Here is a 22507-nt window from a genome sequence, read left to right as displayed (position 1 = left end):
AAATATTCAGTAAAGCCACAGGGTAGAGATGTTGAAAATGTACATTAAGACTTCTTATTGACAGATAATGATTCAAGGAGAAGTAGCCGCAAGCGGAAGGTTCCAGAATCTCGTGCCATTCTTGACAAGATCAAAAAACATCGCAAGAGCGGCGAGAAGATAGACTACGAAGGTGAACAAGTTAAAGAAATTTTCGAATACGTGGACGAGAAAGAGTATGCGGATATTATTCGTAAACGTCAACAAGATGAGTGGATAGAGGACGATGGTAGGTCCAATTTATGTGCAGCACGTGATGCAGTGCTGTACCTCTCAGATGGACGATATACGGAACATGGACGGGAACTATTTGACGAGGAAGCGGACCAGTCTAAACGCAGAAAACAGAAAAAGGTGTCTATAAATACACACATTATTGCTAAATATACCATATTGTTGTTAGTCGCAGTCACAGCAACACAAGCCGACCAACATCAAGAGCATGTTGTTATCAAAGAAACACAAGAAAGTGGAGGAGACATCGTCGATAGAAGCTGATGCTCTCCTTGGAGACATCCTAAGTGAATTAAAGGTAGTTGTCACCTTCGTAAACTAGTTGAATGTCATATTGCCATATTAGTCATCATCACAACATGCCACTCCCATCATTAAGAAGAGCAAGCCTTCAATGAGGAGGTATGATGTTAACTGAGGGGTGTTGAGATAGCTAGAGTATTAAAGCTATATAGGAATACTTGGAGATGTGAAGTAACGAAAAGTCAATTATATAAATATTGTCACTTTTCCACCCTCTGTGGCTGATGTGGACAAAATGTCTAAACCATATGCAGGGCTCAACCCAGAATATAAACCTAGAGGGGGCGAAGTAAGTCACTTCGGATTCTAGGGGGGTCTGGGGGCATGCTCCCCCAGGAAAATTTTGAAAATTTAGGTGTAAATATACTCAATTTTGGTGAAATTTTACTGTGATGCCATTGAATATTGACCATTGGATTAAACAACTTTGGGATCAATTAAACCTTTCCATTTCTCAAGGCTTTAGGTATAAACCTAGGGGGGACAATAGCTAACCCAGAGGGGGCCTGTACCCCCCACCCCCCCCCCCCCCCCCCCTAGATTAACCCCTGACATTATGTAGTGAATAAATGTGAAGACTTGTCTGATAAGTGTGGTCCATGTATGAGGAGTGTCTAGTGTGGTGTTTTACTAGACCACTTGATATCATTGATTCTCTAGACAGGGAGTTGTGTTTGTTATCCTCACTTGGAGATACTGCCAAAAAAAAAATATTTTCAGAGTTGTATACAATCACTGGACTAGATTACTGAACTTGTCGCAGTTATTTGTACTATTGGTTGTGACATTGTTGTAGAATGTTAACCTGACATCAGCTACAACTGGTCAAAGTTGTGGAGTACCAGGAATAGCATCAGCTGCTTGACATGGTTACTCCCAACTATAATAATGTTACACAGTACAGTGGAACCTGTCTATAACGGTCACCTTGGGACCAGATATATCTGGCCTTTATATACAGGTGGCTGTTATAGAGAAAACCTGCATAAGGTGGTCAGCAGCATTTTAGTGGCTATGACCGTAATAAATGAGTAATTATTATAAGAGGCTCGCGCCAACCGCAATACAGTTTGAATATTTAGTACAGAAAGGGTAAGGTGAGTCTATGAATGTTGGTTATTATTATTATTATTATTATTTGTTAATTGGTACAAGGAAGACAAAGTCTTATAATAACCAATCTCAAATACATCTAAATAAAATCAAACCGGCGGTGATATAAAAATATATCTAATTTAGTCTTAAAGATCAGTACATTAGGTGCAGATACAATTTCGTGGGGTAAGGTGTTCCAATCATTGACGATTCTCTGTGAAAAACTATGACCTCTAATAGTAGTGTTGAAGCGATTTTTGTAAAGTTTGAGTCCATTTGATCGGGTGGGGTTGGTATTAACAGTAAAAAAATAGTCTTTGTCCACAGATACTAAATTGTTCAGGATTTTGTTATAACTATTGAATACGCTTAAGTAATAAAGCCTGATCGTATTCATTGAAAAGTATTCATTGAAAGGCAGGAAGTGTGATAATTGCGCATTAATTGAAACAGTGCCGTGGTACCAGGAAATTGGCTTAACAAACCACCATAAAAGGTAGCGACCGCTATACGAAGGAGAAAGTTATGTATACAGTGATTCATAGGCAAATTGTTGGTTGGCCGTTATACGCGTTAGAGAGGTGACCGCTTAATGCAGACCACAATGCATACATTTGTATGGGAAAATATTTGGGACCTCGTGACCATGGCCGTTATGCAGAGGTGACCGCTTAATCCAGGTGACCGTAACACAGGTTCCACTGTACTTCTGTACACAGCTTCATGTCAAGAAGAATAGCGAACGCGCCTAACAATTATTTCTGTCCATAACACTTACAATATGTCAAGTGGCTGAGTATGCATGCATGTTTTTATAGGTGGCACTACAATGGTGGTCGGCACTTAAATCAAGCCTCCGGGTTGGCTACAATTTAAAAATATATATATATTCGACATCGCTTCATCCCAAGATGTGCTTTTTGGCACATCACTGTACGTAAAATGCATACATCATGGCCTCCTTTGTGTCCCAATTCTTTTTGCTGACAGTCCAAGATGTCGATTCACAGTAGTGCAATGCATGCATGGCTTCCTGTTTGTAAATGGGCATGTTCCGTAGTGACTGGATTGATTGCAGAGGCGTCTTTGTAACGCTGTGTAATGGCTGAACACAACCACTTCACTTTCAAGTCAATAATTGATAGCTTGGGTGTGTGTTCAAATGAAAACATTAACTCTGGTGCCATCCTTTCTTTTGATGTGGTATGCGTGGGTTCACCAGTCATAATAATGTTACAAAAAAAAGTTAAATGTAAGTATAAGGAAAAATTAGGAATTTTAAGTAGAGAAGAAAAAAAATTAGGGAAACAAGGGAGGTTGCCTACACCTGCAGATATACTAGTGAACATTTAATCCCTAATTCAGTCATGGGTATAGGCTGGAGGTTTGTTTCCCTTCCTTTTTATTCTATGATCCTTGATCAAACTTAAAATTCTTAACACCTGTTTCATGACTGTGTTGTAAATGATATATCTGCTGTTACTAAGAGTTGTGTACAGTCCTAAATGAACAGGCAACACAGCTGAGCGAAGTTGGTAGGTCCACCTGTAGTGTAGCAATTGCTACTACAAATGTTTACTATTCAAAGGAACAGTCTAGTGATTGTATACATGTTAAATTCAGTGTATTCTATATGTAGCACACCTGGTGTGGTGGTGCCTCGGAGACTGCAGGTGTCACACGACAGCACGATGACATCACATGACAACACAACACACTCCAGGGTATCAGGAGCAACACCAGTGACACAATCAAAGATGCCAAAGACACACCTTAGAGAGGATAAACCTTCAAGTAACTCCAACAAGACCTTCCCGCCTGATAACTATGAAGGACCCAGTGGTGGTTATGATGATGGTCAGCATTCTTGTTGCTATAGTATCATGTTTTTTAATGTGTTTAATTGGTTAGAATTTGCTGCTGCATCAATGGACATGTTTGATAATGACCCAGTTGATTTCTCTGATCTTGATCAGCTTGATGTACCTGCTAAGCCAGTTGATCATGATCCAGCTGGATCAAGCACTGATGATAAAACCACTGCTACTTCAAATGACATATCAATAAAGTGAGCCATTGGTTTAATGATATGCCAATACAGTAGAGATATTTTGTACCTGAAACATATTGATGACACATTACAAAATGCTTAACTACAATTGCTAAATAATAGCTAGTATTAGCTACACAATTATATCTGATCAAAGTAGTCTTTAGGAACAACACCATGTTGACCTTTACAAAATCATCTGATGATGTTTTATCAAAATACTCAAGATGTAGAGAATGACCCTACATACTAAAAATAATGTCTCATAGATACCTGCTCTACTGTAAGTTGCTTGCATTCCTGCATCAAGATACTCTAATAGAGCAGTCAAGTGCTCTATGACATATGAATGTTGTACAGTTTTTGTTAAAGATTTGCCAAATTTATAAGACTTAAAGTTTCTGGTGATATCCCATAAACTATTATCAGAACAGTCGAGATGGAATTAGGTGCTCTATTTTATGACTTGTAATTGTTTGAAATATTTTCATCAATGTCAACCTAGTTGTTTCTATGAATAAACTTCACATACAACTTGTCCATGTTATATAGACTTTTGTGTGTAGTCCGTTACATTTGATCATGTGATCTGTTATAGTATTAATGAGGAACAGGAATGGGAGACTGTGCGTGGAGAACCAGAACAGGTATGGAGTTGTTGTCCATTCTATGACCTTCATTCCCAGTCCAGGTTTCACAAGTCCATGTTGACTCTTCATCACTTCCAGTCCAAGACATTGACGGCAAACAAATACTGCAATTCTATTGGATAGATGCATATGAAGAGCCCAGTCTCCCGGGAATTGTGTTCTTGTTTGGAAAAGTAGGCATGGCTGGTGGTCATGTGAGCTGTTGTGTCATAGTGCGGAATATACAACGTTGTTTATACATCCTACCCCGTAAGAAGGTAATGACACGTTGTGACATCAGACAAGTGTTAACTAGCTGTCCAGGTGCTATCATCTCTCCATGGTGACCCAACTGATCAAGATGTTACTATACAGGATGTGTACAAGGTGAGTACACGTGGTGGTGTTGAACTACTTTGATTCAGAGCTGTTGCCAATTTCCAGTACCCTTGACTTGTATTATGACAGACAAGTAGCAGGACAGAATAGTACCCTTGACTTGTATTATGACAGACAAGTAGCAGGACAGAAGCAATCTTTAGGGAAAAGTTAATAGGAGGGAACACTGGAGTATTTTGTTTCCAATAATAGATAAGCACCATTTGTGGGGGGTGGGAGCACCTCAGGGAGTGTCTGAGGAACCTCACCTGTGGAGCTGTTTGGTCATGGTCATGAGTTTGCAGTGGCGGATCTGGGAATTTGAAAAAGGGGGTTTCTGAAAAATATATAGTAGCTATAGAATAAGGTGCCCAAGGGCATTGCCAAGAATTTAGAAGCTCTGAGGTTAGATTTTATTAGTAAATCTGATCCTTTAAACTATGAAATAAGCAAATGAGAAGGGAAAAGTTATGTTGTTACTTGACTGCTCTATTAGAGTAGTGGATTACTGGGATGTGAAAAGCAAATTAATTGATGGTTTAATAGATACAATGGATGCTAGTTCAATGCATATGTTACTGAAACACGATGGTAGTACTGGTCAATACAGCATTAACTGCCACTGGGCTAAATTCAAAAGGGGATTTCTGTCGAAACACAGAAATGCACCTAGATCCGCCTTTTGTTTGGAATTGGAATTGACCTTTGTCAATTGCTGGTAGAATCATAACAAGAGCATGTGTTATTTATGCCCCCCAGGAGTTCAATGACATGTACGCAGAGCCATTTCGTATCATGAGGTTCTCATCAAAGAAGGTGACAAAGAGATATGCCTTTGAAAAGACTGATGTGCCGGACTGCAGTGAATACCTTGAAGTGAAGTACTCGGTAAGATGTGTTCATAGTTGTGCCTGGGGGCATACATGTATGGGATATTGTAGCTTGACAGTTGCAGAGTTTACGGCTCTACCATATGCTTCACCAGCTGGTAACAGGAGTTGGTAAGGGGAAATGAGAGAGAACTTGGTGAATGTAAACCAACTGTGGGAATAAATTTAGTTTAATGTCAATATTACGTCTGTTAGTTGTTTAGTTATTAATTTTCTATTCAAATACTTAATTACAGGCAGACTACAGGGTGCCGCCCCATACAGCCTCAGGGAAGACTTTCTCTCATGTGTTTGGCACAACCACAAGTAGCCTTGAGCAACTAATATTAGCCAAGAAGCTGAGAGGACCTAGTTGGCTTCATATTGAGAATCCCAGTAAGTGCACACCCTTATTGCTGTATGTGGGTGTGGCTTATTGCTACTACTGCAGGTGGTGTAACTCAGCGAAAGAGCTGGTGTCGTATAGAATGTGCCATTGACAATCCCACCAATTTGTGTGTGGCTGGTAACCAGGCTGATCCACCCCCACTGGTGAGTGAACATTAATTGGAGTGTGTCATCATGACCCCTCTCCCCTCAGGTTGCTATGGGCCTTGCCATAAAGACAGTCGTAAATCCAAGGACACATGTTGATGAGGTAATCAATATTGCTTTAATATTTTATTAAAAGTAGCATCTTATTAAACTGCTCCATCATCATCATCATCATCCTGATACCTGTTTTGTTAGTTTAGTCACAACATTGTCTGAACTTGTGTGGAGCACTAGAATATGTGGAGTACCTCTATATAGCAGACACTTTGGGACCAACTGATTTTACTACAGTTATACTGCTCTTATAAGGAGGTTGTCCTTTTTCAGAGATAAAATTGTTATAGGCACCTCAGAAACTGTCCTTTTATACAGAAGGTCCAGTGGTGTAGCTACCATTGAGGCAGCTGCCTTGGTAAAAGTTAGGAAACTCTAGAAGTACTGCAACAGATAGAGATACTCTAATAGAGCAGTCACCTACGCTCAACTCTAATAGAACAATCAGGTTTGCCTCACCTCAAATTTTCCCTTTAAGAGAAGTCCACTGTACATACAGGGCTATGTGTAACTACTCTAATAGAACATATACAGTCTAATAATCATTATAGTGTTTGAGTCGTATTATCCCATCAAAGGTGGTTGCAGCAGGATCACTGGTTAATCAACACTTCATACTGGACAAACCTGTCAAATTCATTACGACACATTGTGTGAACTTCTCTGGTTAGTCTGTCCGTCTGTCATGTAAAATTGACACTTTTGGTTGGTTAATATTTTAGTGATCTGTCGTCCTAACAACCAGACATTACCATATGACTTCACTCATGTTGTCAAGGCAACAAAGTTGTCATGTGAAGTGACGCAAAATGAACGAGCTCTCTTAGCCTTTCTATTGGCTAAAATAAACAAGATGGACCCCGATATTATAGTGGTGAGTATACTTTGTGTGCGTGCACATTACATGTTTCTGGTCATACCAATTCCCCAAAAATTGACCAGGTGACCAGGCTTGTTTTTTTTTCATATTTTAACTTTTTGATGTGGTACACTACATTTGACATAGCAGTACATGGAATTATAGGGAAAAACAAAGTTAATGTATAAAGTTAGTACATCATTAACAGTGCGTACAAGAGATACAATATTTGTGACCTTTCAACAGATATAAAATTTTATAAATTATATTATGGTGATTACGCAATTCATTCAGGAAAAGAATGACCAGGAAGGGAACCGGAAACGTATAATTAATTTCTGTGGCCTTAGCTACAAATTTTATTTCTTGGGAGAATATGCTGCTATACTAGTGTACAATGTTACCTCACAGGGTCATGGTATCAGTTCCCTGACGCTCAGTGTTCTGTTACATCGAATGGAAGCCTGTAAAGTGCCACAATGGTCTCGTCTCGGTCGGCTACGTCGTACAAAGGTGCCCAACTCGCAAGCCGGAGCTCATGTGATGTGCTGTGGTCGTCTGGTGTGTGACATTAGATTGTCATGTCAGGAACTTGTTAGGATGAGGAGCTATGACCTCACAGGTGGGTGGGGCTGAGTCTTGCAAACCAGCTAAGCGATTGGAAAAACCATTTGGAAACCTTTGTCAGTTTTTTTGTACTCCCAAATTCTGGATAGTATAGACCATTATGGATGCATGTCATTTTTGCTGGGAGAAAATGTCATAAAATTAATTATACTTGATCTGTGGACAATTCCGCATGTGCACATGAAACTGGCTGGCTTTTAGAATCATTTCATTGGTGCTTTTTTGACAGAGTTGACGCAGCAACTGCTAAAGAAAAAACCTCACGTTCCATTGGATAAACATGATGTTTTGAATATGTTCAGGTATGCTCGGTTATAAGTCACATTCCTTAAGCTCCCCTTGTCGTATGCCACAGCTCTTCTGACAAGTTGAAATTTTTATTGGACCACACCATGGTGAGTTGGAAATATAATGGAATATTGTTGAAATACAGTGAAATTACCAAACACAGGATGAAGCATTCTGCAACCTCAGCATTATGTATGAACTCAATGTAAGCATTGGATCATGTGATACAGTGATGACATCATATGGTGTTACTACAGGTGTTACCATTAGCCTATCGGATAACAACGATTGCTGGAAACACTTTGGTAAGGGATTGTAGCTTGTGTTCTCATCGTCATGGTGATGTGTTTAGGCACGTACACTGCTGGGTGGACGTTCAGAGAGAAATGAATTCTTATTGTTACATGCCTTCACGTCTAAGGATTTCATTTGCCCTGATAAGTTACCTAATAAACGCCCACCTCCTCCAGTAGAGGTTAGAATATATATACTATCATGGTGATGAGTTGTGATGTTGGTAGGATGGTGATGAAGGAGCTCATGTCAACAGTGAAGGAGCTCAAGCGAGCAAGAGTTCAAGAAAAAAGCCAGCATATTCCGGTGGTCTAGTGTTGGAACCAAAGAAAGGTAATTCCCCTTATCCCATGTGTTAATTGATTGTTGTTATGTACAGTACAAGTTACTTTCCAATCAATTAAGGACACCTACATAATTCAGACACATGGTTAAGGTATCCCTTAGTAAATCAGGACACCTTGATAATTAGGTCGCACTATTAGTTTGTCCCAAGGAGTCCACTCTACACCTGTTAATGTGGACACTTGAGGACATAATCCACCAAGTTTTTATTGTAAGGACTTAATAATTAATGTCATGTTTAGAGTACCATATTTGGCCAGTCACGGCTACTATAGCTTTCAGCTAGGAAACCCTGTGGCTACTGTCCGAGGGTGGTTACTATGAGCTCGTGTGGTAGCAGCCTGTGGTGTTTATACAGTGACTGACCTTGTTTAATTATCCTTCAATACTATTATTCATTATAGCAGCTATCAAAAACTGACTTAAAACAATTCCTTTGCTGGTTTCTGCTTCATATGTGTCTTATCAACTTTTACATCAGTATATTCAGATACAAGCCACAGCTCTTATGATAATAATTCTAGGGTGTGGAGCGGCTACTATCCGGGGATGGCTATTATATGAGCCACAGCTATTTACTGGTCAAATATGGTACTATTAGAATTTACCACAGACTGGGGCTAGGTTATTAGCACCTGTGTAAAACTGTCATGTGTAACGTTGACAACAAACCAAGTGTTTGTTTATGTACCCAACACCTACTTGTTGTTTATAACAGCTTGATCAGTTCCTTCACTGTACATTGCTAAACAGCTGCTACTCTGTTCTCTGTTAACTTCAGATGCCTGCATAAATTCATCATGGATATAAGGAAACACTTATTTTAGGATATTTTTCATTGCTTTCCATCTAGTATGTGGACACTTATTAATAATTGTGCAAGTAATGTCATGTCACGAATTTATCACTGGGTCATACCCAGGAGAGGCTTCCAGAGGCTTCAGGAAACCCCTTTGTCCTTGGAACATGGAGAAAATGGTATTTTAGGTTTCCAGAATTTTGGATTCATCATGTAACAGGACACTTTACGTATCTTTATCTTAGTAGTGGTGTCTCATGTAATAACAATATCAATTTGGTGCAGTTACTGCAGTAGTAGTATTATACAAGTTTAGTGGGAAAGATTGATGGAGCAGACAACATAAACTACTCTAATATAACAGTCACTTAGCTGTAGTGAAAACCCCCTTTTCAAGATTCCTGCATACGCCCCTGTTTCACCTATTCACATGGCTTATTTTTGTACATAAATTTGTCTATAAGAAAAACTTGTCTAATGACATTGAAACCATTTTGTTAGGTTTCTATGACAACTACATATTGTTACTGGACTTCAACAGCTTGTACCCCTCCATCATTCAGGAGTATAATATCTGCTTCACTACCATCAACCGATTTGCTGAGGTAAGCGATTGTTGTGATTGGTACAGTAGTTAAGATGGTGGACACACTGTTTGACTGGTACAAAGGGTTTGGCTATTTTGCTAATCACTTGGCCAGCTAAGAGGTAGTGATGATATTGGAGGCATAAATATTTGAAGGATAAAATTTTCACTGTTAACCTCCAAAACCTCGAAGCTATATACAGAAGGATGGTGCAATGTCTAGCTGGTGTAATGTGGTGTATTGCTCAAAGAGAACTCTGGTATAACTACAAGAAGCAATGTACTATATGGTATAACTATGCATAATAGTTATATGGGCACAATGTGGAGTCTATGAAATTTATAAACCCGAAGGCCCGGGCTGTAGCGCACGAGCGAAGCGAGGGTGCTACTAAGGGCCCTACTAAGGGCCTGAGGGTTTATAAATTTCATAGACTCCACATGCTGCCCGTGTAACTGTTTTAGACTCTATTTCACATTACACTCAGATTACTTACCTCATCCATGGCTGTTTCTGCTGTAGGCTTGGCAAAAGCGGCTGGTTTTCTTGCGATAATACTAGCGCCATGGCAACTACGCATCCTCACGTGATGAAATAATCGCACTCGTTAAATCACTGCACGTGAACAATGCATAGTGATTGGATAAACCTAGATTTTGAGCATGTGTTATATTGTGCCTGAAGGCGTGGAGTATATTAGAAAACAAGGTGGAGTATATGAGATTTATAAACAGCCTAAATAGAGTCTAATTGTAATTATCTAGCAACACAAGTGTGTGTACTGTTACATGTTACACCCTTCAAATCTTATGTCCTCACAAGTTAAGGTCACTATAGCAACTAGGGGGTCTACAGGTGTGTCGAGGCTGAGTAGTTGTAGGAACATATACTCACATGATGAGTCATTATGTTGCTGACTGAACTATATCAGAGTAGAGGTGTTGGGGTGTTGAGGATTTAAAGTTGATGACAGTAGTCTTCTTTGACTTGTCCTGAGTAGTTATGAAGCTATTGTATAATAGTACTCCGAGTTGGGATGACCATCTGAGTGTGACTGGTGGCTGATGATGACGATTGAACTGCCTCCCACTGAGGCTAAATCACTTCTAGGTCTCACAGACTATTATCGTAACTGCACCCATAAATATGGTAGTGTGAGCCATTGCATGGAGCCCTGAGGGTCACAAGAACACCTTGGTGCTAACTTATACACTGTACAAGCAGTTGATGTCAACATGTTGGAGTTGATCAAGGCCTTAACCAGATGCTAAACTCCCATAAATGGTTCCCAAGGCTTCAGGCATTCCTGCAGGTTGGAGTTTTGTGCTGCGGGAAATTGGAGAAGTGCAGCCACTTCCTGGGGATCAGGTGATACCATTAACCGATACTGTATGCTCTAGGTAAAACACTAAAGGGGCACTTGGACAATTTCAATGTATTATTGCTTTACAACACCAGATGTGAGATTACAGAATTAAAATGGTTGTACAAAGCTAGTGTGGTGGTGTTGAGGGTCAGAATTGAAGATGTGCCTCTTGTAGAGCAATAAAAACATTGCAAAGGTGATGTAGGTGCTTGTCAAAGGAAGAACTGTAGACAATAATCACAGGAAAAAATTTGCAATTCCCATTGTGGTAATTCCAATAGGAATGTGGGAAAATGGAACAATTTACCCATATGGGAAATCGATCATGAATTCTCATCATCTATGTATGATTACCTTAAAAGGACACCACATTTGGAGGTTGCATTTACCTGTGTTTAATGTATGTCTATAGAACAGGTCCCAAAGCTGGCATCCCATCTTGGGAATATGATTTTCCCATATGGGAAATTGTTCCATTTTCCCGCATTCCTATTGTAATTTCCACAATGAGAATTTTGAATTTAATATCATCCAATAACACATTGTTCATCTGCAATCCATTAGCCTCTGGAAAGTGGCAAGTGTGTTAGTCAAACCAATTAGTCTACAATCTTATAGTGAAGTGTTTGTTAGGCACCATGTTGTCACTCTAGATTGCACCATGTTGTCACTCTAGATTGCACCATGTTGTCACTCTAGATTGCACCATGTTGTCACTCTAGATTGCACATTGTCATTCAGCACAAAGAACCCAGGGTGACAAATCCTATTGCTCTCAGCAACAACCTGTGCCCTGTAAGGCTCTACTATTGTTGGTGGGGACTGTTACACCAGTACCATCTTTTGATGACTTTCACTTTCCAAACTTGTAGAAATCTGAACTTCTTGGCCTAATGTCACTTGTTTTCACTTTTGCTCTCAGCTACAGGCCCAAAGGCTCCACCACAGCTATTAGCTACTATATATCTACAGCAGGCCTACCGATTCTTCAGCCTATGTCGGCTTCATAAGGTTTGAAAGAGACAGTACAGGAGAAAGACGTTATCAGACCAAGTGATAGTCTCTACGTCATCCCCAGTAGTGATGGTATGGCTCATGATGCTTCGACACACCTAGAATTGATGTTACTCTGTGACTACTTGACTAGCCTTGATCTTAACTAGCCTTGATTACTAGGTGTAGGGTGTTGAATGTCTCCTGAGGTTGATGGGAATCAGTTTTGGCCTTGGCTAGCTGTCCATCATTCAGACTGGCCTAGTGTTATCATTTAAAGGACAATAGTGGTACACGTTCCCTGGTTCTCCACATAGCTAACAATTTCTGGTGTTGTCAGTGTTTGGTGGTCGCTGCCTTCCTGAATATCGTTGCTGGTTCTTGGCAGCTGAATCCAACATAGCCTCAGATTCTGCCATCTTCTTGGTCATTTTCACCAGAGTTAAAGCTTCTGAGAATCTCCATGTTCAGGAAGGAGATGTTGTTTCTTATAAACAACATTGACCTCACTTGGCTCCTCTACACTGGTTTGAAATTCAATGAATATTCCATCAGTTGCTCCCAATGACTTTTGGCACATGATCGTGTTGATTTGAACACTTTATTTTGTCTTGCTCTTGTTTATAGTGTCAGACAACAGAGTGGCATGTAAGTGCCCCGGATTGAAAATGCCTGCAATTTAATAGCACTCATTTACACTTTGAGGGATTGCATGCATGATGCGTTATGATGTATTTTCGTAGAATACTTAACAACCGTTGCTTGTCAGACATTTGTGAGGTAAGCGAGCGAAGGCTACAGCCATTCTCAATGGTTCAGTGTAGAATGGAACAGGTTCGCTAGGTTAGTCACTGTATAAACTAGCATAGCCATTGTCAAAAATTGTACAAATTGTTAATATGTACGACTAATCTACGAAAAATTGACATTACGCTTGTCCAACTTAGTGCTAGTATTTAATGTTTGTTTCTAACCTTATCCTAGCTTGTGACAGAGATTCCCTTATTTGGAAAAGCATGGTGACCAAGTAAGTGTATTAGCCCCAATGTGTACCATTGAAAAGTAAACCTCACAAATGTCAGACTAGCAACGGTTGTTAGGCATTTTTATAATTCGCACCACAATACTTTTTGTGTGCAAACCCTTTGTAGATCTTCGTTAGGTCGCTATTGAGAAGTATTGTTTGTTACTGGAGTTGTTGGTTCTGTCTTGCTAGCTTGCTGTGTTTTTATAGTTAACAGGGGTTAATCTAGGGGGGGGCACAGGCCCCCTCTAGGTTAATATTCTGGCCTGGTTAATATTATTAAGATTAACACAGTAGTGTGTGTGTCATCTTGTCTCTTTCATGATGAAGTTACTAATTGCTACCATTGTTACTTCTTGCTGAGCTCTCTCTCGACCTCTATGAACAATATACAAACTGTACGGAAAGAAAGAACATTTATTTGCATTCTTAAACTAGCTAAAGTTCTGCAAAACGTTAAACCATGTGCCAACGTCGCACTCACCAAATAAATCACTACGAATACAATTTGACCCTCGTTATGAGAGCCTGCTTCTTTAAACATCTCTGATGCTCCATTTCGACCTCTATAAACAATATAAAAACTGAACAGTTCATTCATATGTTAAACACTTACTGTGTAGTAACAATAGTTCTTGACATTTCACCTCGCATCACACAGAAAACCAGCATCTTGTCAAAATCATATACGATTCACTAAAAAAAAAAATTATACAGTATTACGCTCATGTGTGCATGCATCACTGTGGCACACTTATTTAATTTATTACAAGCAAACAAAATAATTGCTTGTCACTGTCTAGTAGTTCAACCTTCTTGAGTTGACAGATACACTGTATGAATTCTTTGGCAAGTACAGCTAATCTAACTTTTCAGTTCTTTCCTGATGAATGTGCATTAACAACAAATTATTCAGTCTAGAAGCAAGAAAGGTGAAGTATAATAGAAGTAGCTTGTTGACCTCAGAAAGCATGCTTTGATAGATTTCAGACTTCAGTATGGCATCTGCTACAGTTCTGACATTTTAATGTCCTCTTCTAGTGCTGTTTTGATTACATCAGGCAACATACACAGTTGAACGTGTAAGTGTTCTACCTCCACATCACTTATTAACACATTTACTATGTCTTGTGGTAGTGTATTGGTAGATGTACCATTTGCAGAATTAAGTAACAGATTTTCTGTTTCTCTGATCATATGAATGTCTGATTGGTCAAATCTTCTCCTTATTTCTTCTGTTACTGTATCTATTGCTTTGTAGTAGATTTGGCGATACCTATCCTTTGCACATGAATGCTGATGTGGTGCAGATGACCATGATCTATTCTATGTGGTACTTTTCGATTTCTAGTAAATTTAGGTTTCTCAGTCAACGACCTTGACTCCTGAAAGGTTTGCTTATAAAAGCGATTAAAGATGTGGTCATTTCGCATTGAGGTGAGGTGAGATGCAAGCAAATGGGCCCCTTTCATTGCTTCCTTATCAGTAATATCCACAGCTTGGATATCAGTAGAACACTGCTCAGAAGGAGCAAGGATCTGATATGATAGCTTTAGCCCAAAAAATGAAATTCTTACATTCAGTAACCCACTTGCTTTTGCAGCATACTCATGCTCCTCCTGGACTTTATCAATTGCAGTTTGCAAGGTTTTAAAATACTTGATATAGCAGAATGCCTCACTGTCCAACAAGTTGGGCAGAGAGTTCTTAATGACGGCAAAGTTTCACCAGTGTTTGGTGTAACCTCATTTTTCAGACCTTCAAATAGATGCAATCATATTGGAGAAAATTTTATCAATTGAACTATAAAAATCTAGAGTGTCTCTAAGGAGTTTACACATCTTTGAAACATCTATGTGTTAAGCAATGAACATACAAGGCTCTGGGCTCTTCTTGCTTAAGAAGTGCCTGAGCACCATTCCTTATTCCACTCATATTGCTAGCCCCATCATAGGCCTGGCCTCTACATTGAGTAATCGACAATCTTTTACTTCTTTAAAGATGGTGGCAGCTTTGGTATCATTCGGCTCATTCAAACCCAACGTATCGTCATGAACCTCATAGTTTTTGTTTACCCATCGAACTGTCACAGATAATTTCTCAGTACCTGAAACATCACTGGCCTCATCAGCATACCACTGGGCACTACTGATGTCATCAACTATACTATCAAGTATCCTTTGCCCACTGATTGTATTATATCATTTACAATCTTTGGTGAAATGTACTCTCTTTTCTGCAACCATGCATTCATTTTAGGGCAATCTTCTGCTTGCAATAGTAAAAGTTAGTACAAATTGTCCTGAAATGCTTCAGAGCTTTCATTATGTCCTCTGAAAGCCAAACCCTGCTTACTTAGAGATCTATTGGCTCACAGTACCTTGAAAAGCATCTGTGAAATTCCTGGTCAGCAGCAACTTCCTTATTGCATAGATTAGCAATATGAACACTGGTTGCCCTATATTCAAGCCTCTCCAGGGCTTCACGGTGCTTCTGATAAAAGTCCGTGTTGCTTAGCCAAGCAGCAAACTCTGCAATAAATTTTGTATCGAATGGTGCAAACAGTTACCAAGGATATCTTTTGTACCATGCTGGTTGTGTAGTACTGTCTTCCTTACTAGCATTGGATTGGATTGGCTTTGACTGAGCTACTTCCAGTGGTTGATTAGTAGTCAGTACAGCCAACACAGGTGCAAGGCTGTGGTACCAGAGCAGTACTACAAGCAGTTGTAGAAGCATACTGATGATGGCGTGTTCACATTCTTAATAAAGCTCAGTACAATCACGCATACGTATACAACCATTATTTCCTACACCTCCCCCCTCCAAGCTTTTTGGGGGCAGGTAATGCAAAAAGCTTACAAAAGTCCTCTTACATCAAGTGTACAACATTATATAGTCCTGCAAAAAAATGTACAATAATAAAGTGAGTGCATGTAAACACTACCAGTTGTCAGTTAAACATTTCATGGCCAGGTTGAGTCCTCAATGAGGCGCTGAGTTGACTTCTTTATCCTCTGGGACTGGCGACATTGTGGCTGTGGCATATGGTCTGCAAACAAATGCTCTCCATCTCGCTCTGGTGGACACTTCTGATCTCCACCATTTTCTAGGAGAGAAAAAATACAACAGAAAACTGATCAACTGTTACGAGCACTCCACCTTATACGGTGCCTCTAACCGGCACCAGGGAATCAGAACTGGGGTTATGATAGTCTGCGTAGTGGTTCTAGTTAGCTCACAGCACCATGTAGGAACATACTGATGACGGTGTGTTCATATTCTTAATGAAGCTCAGTACAATTACGCATGCGTATACAACCATTCATGAATATATTTCCTACAGCAGTTACCCTATTAATGCCGGTAATAGCAGCAATATCATCTTCAGCCACTCAATCTTCCATTACAATAGAACCCTCTTCTACATCTGGGAGTTATAAGCACTAACCTGTGGCATTGACAGCTCAACATCCCCACAACTCTTCTGGGAGTCTTCGCTTTTTTCTCTCCTATCCACAGCATCAACGGAAATTGATGAACATGTGGTCTTTTCCTGAGTTGTCACCACATCCAGTTCTTGTTGGGTGTCTGATTCTTTACTTGAATCAATAAGTATCATACTATTAGCTACATTACTGATGTTATGGGGCCTAGCCTGATGTGTCTTAGCAAGAAAGTCGCTGATTTTTGGTCAATGTCTTTGGACAATGACTCGCCATTAACAAGCAATCACATGATCTCACCTTATATTAGTAAACCTTTATCATCAAAAATTATAGGGGGTGCGCCAGCACCCGGAGCACCTGTGGTTGTTACGCACCTGTACAAACACTGTACATTAAGCAACAGTATACAGTGACTATAGTCCCTCAAAGTTCTCTGGGATGGCAACTGCAAACATCCTGAATTTCACAAAGCATCATAGCTAGATTCCACCAGACATACTTCTAAATTTCTATATGCATGTCTGTCCACCAATAATCAAAGGGGTGCCAACATGTGCTGCTGGGATTCTTCTTTAATACTGCTTCAATTTGCTGGCTCCAAAATATTGTCTGGTGGTAAAGCCATCAATAAACTGGTTTAGTGGGATACAAAGTTCATGAACAATTTTAATAGCAATTGTATATCATGATCCACTTGTATTCCATTTGTTTCACTTGGACCCCAGTAATGCCACAAGTTTACCTCCTCCATTCTTTCTGTCAGGCTTCAATATTTGCTAACCACCCATCCAGTCTGGTGACTAGTGTTGGGATAGACTGACATCTACGATAGTTCATAACATGTTATCTTACACACTCGTAATTGATGTGAGTGACATGTGAAGACTCATTATTAAGAGGTCTCAACTTGGAACGTTGGTTCAAAGTAGTGACAATTGTTACTCTGTAATGTAGGAGACACTTTGACAAAATAAGATAGCCGGACGTGTCCTTACAAGTGAAAGTAATGACCCAATAACAGTAATGAACAGACTGAAAATGATAATACAGGTTTGACAGGTTTGATAAGCAGGAAATACACAAAGCCAATAGGTGTTCCACAGATTTGGGACGTACTTCTCAACCGAGCGTACAAGAACCTCTCATGGGAGCCAAGGGCCTGCTACTTTTGGTCATCTGCTGGACGTGGCTATGTGGGGCTCTGTTTTGGTCATGGCATGGTTGCCAAGGCATCAAAGGGATAGCACAGCATTTTGTTATTATTAGAGCGTTAATTAAATATAATTATAATTATTATTAGAGTGAATTGCAGTGAATTGTGTAAAGTGAAATTTGTGCAAGTGAAATACAGTACATAGTCCAGTGAATTCAAAATATCTTGCTTTCTCTTGTTTTTGCCTACATTGTTACTGGTGTGGTCACCTTTCCTCTTCTTGTGTTTTCTTCTGGTCTCGGAGGCCACATACAGTTCTGACCTCCTAAGAAGGGCTTCTTATAGACCGTTTTCTTGGCAGTCTCTTCATTTGGCTCAAGTTGTCTGACTTTCTCTTTGAGTCTGGTTGTCGTTTTTGATGGTTGTCAGATGTTGCAAAATTACTTAAAGCAGTGCACCCCCACTGGCTGTCACTTTCTTATCCAATAATTTGTTAAATTTAGGAGTCATCATCATCATTAGCTTCAGGACTATGTTGATCTGTAGCCCCGTGGGGACTCTGCCCGCATTCTCAATTATGAAGTCAATTCTCTCCAAGTGGGTCGACGCCCTTTCCACTATATCTCAACACCTTCAGGTATGAAAGTTTGTCTAATGGTCTCAAGAGTATCCGATTGGCTATATTATAACTTGTAGTGACTGCCTCGGTGGTGGCTTGGAGTCCAGCAGTTGGTTCAGGGATAACCCCATATTTTGTTGTAATGCCACACCACCACTGCTGGATGACCAGTATTGTGGTAATGCCACAAGTATAGAAACTTTTCATCAGCATTGCCAACACACACACTTCAGCAGAGTCAGTAAACATTAATATCTTCTTGACATCAACAAGTGACTACATCTTCTGGAAAATCACTAAATAATAGTGTTTCATTGTCATTAGCAACAATGATTCATCCCATCCTCATTGGTGAGTATAGTATACATCCTATAGTACTGTTGCATAGATAGTATACATTGTGTATTCAATGATGTATAGGAGAATTAGTTGCTTTACCCATTCAGATGTGTGTGAAGAAGGTTTAGGTTAACTATGTACAGGAGAGGATGAAGAAGTAGAAGAAATATGATGTTATTACAGTGCAAGACAAGGGAGAAGACACTACTACAAGTGATAGCACCTTAACAACAGGATTTCCATGTCAGTGTCCAATAACAACTACTGGGGACTGTTAAAATGGCAATAACAGCAACTAGTGTTGAATCCTCTTTCTGAATCTGAAGTTTACATGACTTGAACACATACAGTTGTTACACTCCAAATGTTGTACTTGAGATTGCAGTTTAAGCTGCATTACAGAGTTTGTCTTATAAGGACAGATCTTCTCTCACAAAACAGGCAGTGTTGACTGTCACAATAAACTTTTGATTTATGCAAACCTGTGGGCAAAACTGTCAAGGCCAAGTTATAGAGACTTTCGTGATCGCTTAAACTTCCCATACTAAAGTACTGCTTTTGAAAGTAGTGGTGGAAACGACTTCATGGTGACCCGGTCAAATTGTAAAAGTGTGAAACAACAATTACTGTACTTCTTACTAAGGCAACTCATGACAGTAACCTTAAGACACTACAACCTTCACCTGAACAACTTTGACAGCACATTTCAAAGGTGTGAAAGCACCCACACAGATTGCCTGTAGTGTATACTACTACAATTGGTGTGACATCACTATTCCAATTTTGGTGTGCTTATTATCCTTTCAATGCCTGTGACATCAGTGTGACTTATCGAAATAGCTGGTTTGCTAGAGTTGGTGACATATGTATAGGCCGGTTATACCTGTTAATAATCTTCATTAGTACAGGACTCTGAACAGTTTCAGTATAGTACTATCTCTCACAAACACCTTGATGGTGGCTGCCCTGTGGCTACTGTGTCACGTGCAATTCATACTCTCTCCATCAACACCTTCTTTATGTTACCCAAATTAGCACAAGCTGTTTCACTTAAGTTTACATAAGAATCAACTAACTTATCATGGAGGGAGGACTGGTAATTTTTTTTCTTAGCCTCATCCCACTCCTTACACTGCTACCAATTTGAATATTGGTGCCATATCCTTTGTGCCGACAAAATGTTTCTATGACATAAATCCTGATTCGTCCGCAAAATTTATTTGACAAATAGCCAGCCAAGGCTGAACCCATATGGAAGTGGCCTACCCTTGGCTTGTAATAGGTCTCATGTGTATAACAGTAACACTTGTATAGTTTGTAGTTACACATATAGTTTTATGATATTTTGTACATTGTTACTTGTGGTTATGTCAGAGTTGCTGTTGTGCTCTCTTTATGTAATACAACACATTACAAAGGTGTCAGAAGTGGGATCCAACTAAAAATTTTATTTGAAGTTAAGAGATTAAGCTGTGGGTACTGTGGTGGTATCTTTAATGGTGCCAGAACAGGCCAGTTACCTTGTAGATCCATTTACATCGCTACACTATCTCAGCACGAAGTTCCGATTTGCCACTACCAGAAATAACCGTCACTGATCTCCAGAGCCAGCTTAATGGTCACACTGATCTCGAGCTTGACACAGCCTAACATTGTAACCTCTGGAACTTTTGTGTGTGTATTGTAGTATAGTATGGCCAACACTTGAGTATGTATTCTGATGTAATGATCAGCTCACATGATCCACCACAGGCTGCTAGTATACTAACTGGAGAATCAAAAGAAGGTGGAGTGTTACCGTCAGAGATTAGAGTGCTTGTTGAGCGACGACGTAAAGTCAAGGCGCTAATGAAGGACTCAACCAACAAACCTGAGGACTATAAACAATATGACATCACCCAGAAGGCACTCAAGTTGACAGCTAACAGCCTTTATGGATGTCTCGGCTTCACACACTCACGATTCTATGCCAAGCACCTTGCTGCCTTGGTTACCAGCAAAGGACGAGAGGTAAGATTTGATTGGCTAGAATAATTGTCATGGACAGTACTAGAACTAAAGATTCACCCACTTTTAAACAATAGGAAGTTTTTGAATTTTTGTAGCTAGCTTCATTGAAGTGTACAGCACAGAACACAATCTGACCAAATGCAGCCAATGAAACTGGCTAGGAATTGCTAATGGCCAACTGTTCTAGTACTAATGGGTTTTGCTGGATTTATTGTCATGGGATTCATATAAATTTAATAGATTTTACAAAGCACCAAAGAATTAGTTGAAAAGGTAACAGCATAGAATTTAGTAATTCAGTTAAATACTATGAAATACAGTTAAATCTTGAGGTAATTTATGGTGACACAGACTCCATTATGATCAACTCTAAAACACGTGATCTTGAGCAGGCCAAGAAGATTGGTAATCAGGTGGGTGTATCCTGATAATGTCATGTGGTGTAAGAGCCCCACCCATTCCTGCAGGTGAAAGCTGCAGTCAACAAATGCTACAAGTTGTTGGAGATTGACATTGATGGAATCTTCCGTACCATGCTGCTGTTGAAAAAGAAAAAGTTAGTACTTGTCTATTGTAGCAAGAGTCTCTTCCATTATTTACTCTTGATTGTAGGATATGGGCACCTCTCCCTGCCAGTCCCCAGGGGAATTCCCACTCCTGTAACAGTTAATAATAAAACTTTGTTTGTGATATCACTGATAACCCATAAAGAATTCTGACCTTACTAAACAGGTGGCTACATTAAACAGGTCACTTTGTACACAAATGACACGTTGTCAAGTTGACTGGTTTAGTCATGTGACCTTCACATGTACACAACAATTATTCCTCAAGTGGTAAACATTGTGGAATTGTCTACAAACTAGCTCGGCTCTTAGTACACTATTACACTTTTGCTGTATGCCATATTGTGTGTGCTGTTATGTCTACATTACCCCTCCCCCCCACATTGTTACACAGGTATGCGGCACTTCTAGAGCAGCCGGATGGCAGTCACTTGAAGGAGGTTAAAGGTCTGGATGTGGTGCGACGTGATTGGAGCAATATTGCCAGAAACACTGGCCAGTGAGTCATATGATGTCATATGATGTCATGAAGTGTAGTTATGACCTTTAGTATAAGGTTTGATATACAGTGGAACCTCAGTCATCCAGACCCCACTTATCTGGATTCTCGGTTCCCACTTATCCGGATTCTCGGTTAACCAAACTACAGAAATGACTGCTCTACTAGAGTAGTGACTGTTCTATTAGGGTAGTTGATAATATTGATATTTAAAAAAATGTTTTTATAGTCCATGAGCTGGAGGGGTCAGTCGGTACCATCTGAGCTAGTGCTGAAACAAATAGCAATTTTTACTATTCAAATAATTGTGAACAAAACGACTGAATATTCGATTACTCTTTAAACTTATACTTCTGATACACTGGATGACTGGTCAACCAGCACCCCAAGCTATTTTAGATCTTCTAGCTTGCAATTGTGCAAAGAAGTGTGAGCTGCCATTTGTATGACTAATGGACTCAGATGTACAGAAGTGTGTGGACTG

The 22507-nt window shown here is 39.7% G+C and overlaps 1 protein-coding gene and 1 long non-coding RNA gene across 2 annotated transcripts in view; one reads left to right on the top strand and one right to left on the bottom strand.

Moving 5' to 3' along the window:
* LOC136240868 (DNA polymerase alpha catalytic subunit-like) overlaps positions 1 to 22507 on the top strand; it is a 36261-nt gene that overhangs the window by 82 nt on the left and 13672 nt on the right. The window contains exons 2-29 of the mRNA XM_066031933.1: positions 65 to 268; positions 317 to 393; positions 443 to 571; positions 620 to 675; positions 3311 to 3528; positions 3583 to 3739; positions 4320 to 4368; positions 4413 to 4628; positions 4675 to 4737; positions 5488 to 5616; positions 5855 to 5993; positions 6049 to 6149; positions 6199 to 6255; positions 6785 to 6872; positions 6929 to 7080; positions 7477 to 7687; positions 7922 to 7994; positions 8048 to 8087; positions 8144 to 8185; positions 8238 to 8285; positions 8333 to 8455; positions 8502 to 8607; positions 9920 to 10023; positions 20701 to 20958; positions 21199 to 21231; positions 21279 to 21371; positions 21426 to 21514; positions 21919 to 22023. Coding sequence (XP_065888005.1) covers positions 65 to 268; positions 317 to 393; positions 443 to 571; positions 620 to 675; positions 3311 to 3528; positions 3583 to 3739; positions 4320 to 4368; positions 4413 to 4628; positions 4675 to 4737; positions 5488 to 5616; positions 5855 to 5993; positions 6049 to 6149; positions 6199 to 6255; positions 6785 to 6872; positions 6929 to 7080; positions 7477 to 7687; positions 7922 to 7994; positions 8048 to 8087; positions 8144 to 8185; positions 8238 to 8285; positions 8333 to 8455; positions 8502 to 8607; positions 9920 to 10023; positions 20701 to 20958; positions 21199 to 21231; positions 21279 to 21371; positions 21426 to 21514; positions 21919 to 22023 — 3160 coding nt within the window. The remainder of the gene's footprint in view (positions 1 to 64; positions 269 to 316; positions 394 to 442; positions 572 to 619; positions 676 to 3310; positions 3529 to 3582; positions 3740 to 4319; positions 4369 to 4412; positions 4629 to 4674; positions 4738 to 5487; positions 5617 to 5854; positions 5994 to 6048; positions 6150 to 6198; positions 6256 to 6784; positions 6873 to 6928; positions 7081 to 7476; positions 7688 to 7921; positions 7995 to 8047; positions 8088 to 8143; positions 8186 to 8237; positions 8286 to 8332; positions 8456 to 8501; positions 8608 to 9919; positions 10024 to 20700; positions 20959 to 21198; positions 21232 to 21278; positions 21372 to 21425; positions 21515 to 21918; positions 22024 to 22507) is intronic.
* LOC136240871 (uncharacterized) lies at positions 11273 to 14083 on the bottom strand. Its single transcript, XR_010694011.1, has 3 exons — positions 14005 to 14083; positions 13873 to 13954; positions 11273 to 13784 (listed from the first exon to the last, which is right to left on the bottom strand). It is a non-coding gene; the product is annotated as an uncharacterized lncRNA (long non-coding RNA).

This window comes from Dysidea avara, chromosome 12 (genome assembly GCF_963678975.1).
Source record: "Dysidea avara chromosome 12, odDysAvar1.4, whole genome shotgun sequence".
In the NCBI taxonomy this organism is placed as follows: domain Eukaryota; kingdom Metazoa; phylum Porifera; class Demospongiae; order Dictyoceratida; family Dysideidae; genus Dysidea; species Dysidea avara.
The sequence above is the reverse complement of the archived record's forward strand: the minus strand, read 5'-3'. Positions and strand labels throughout refer to the sequence as shown.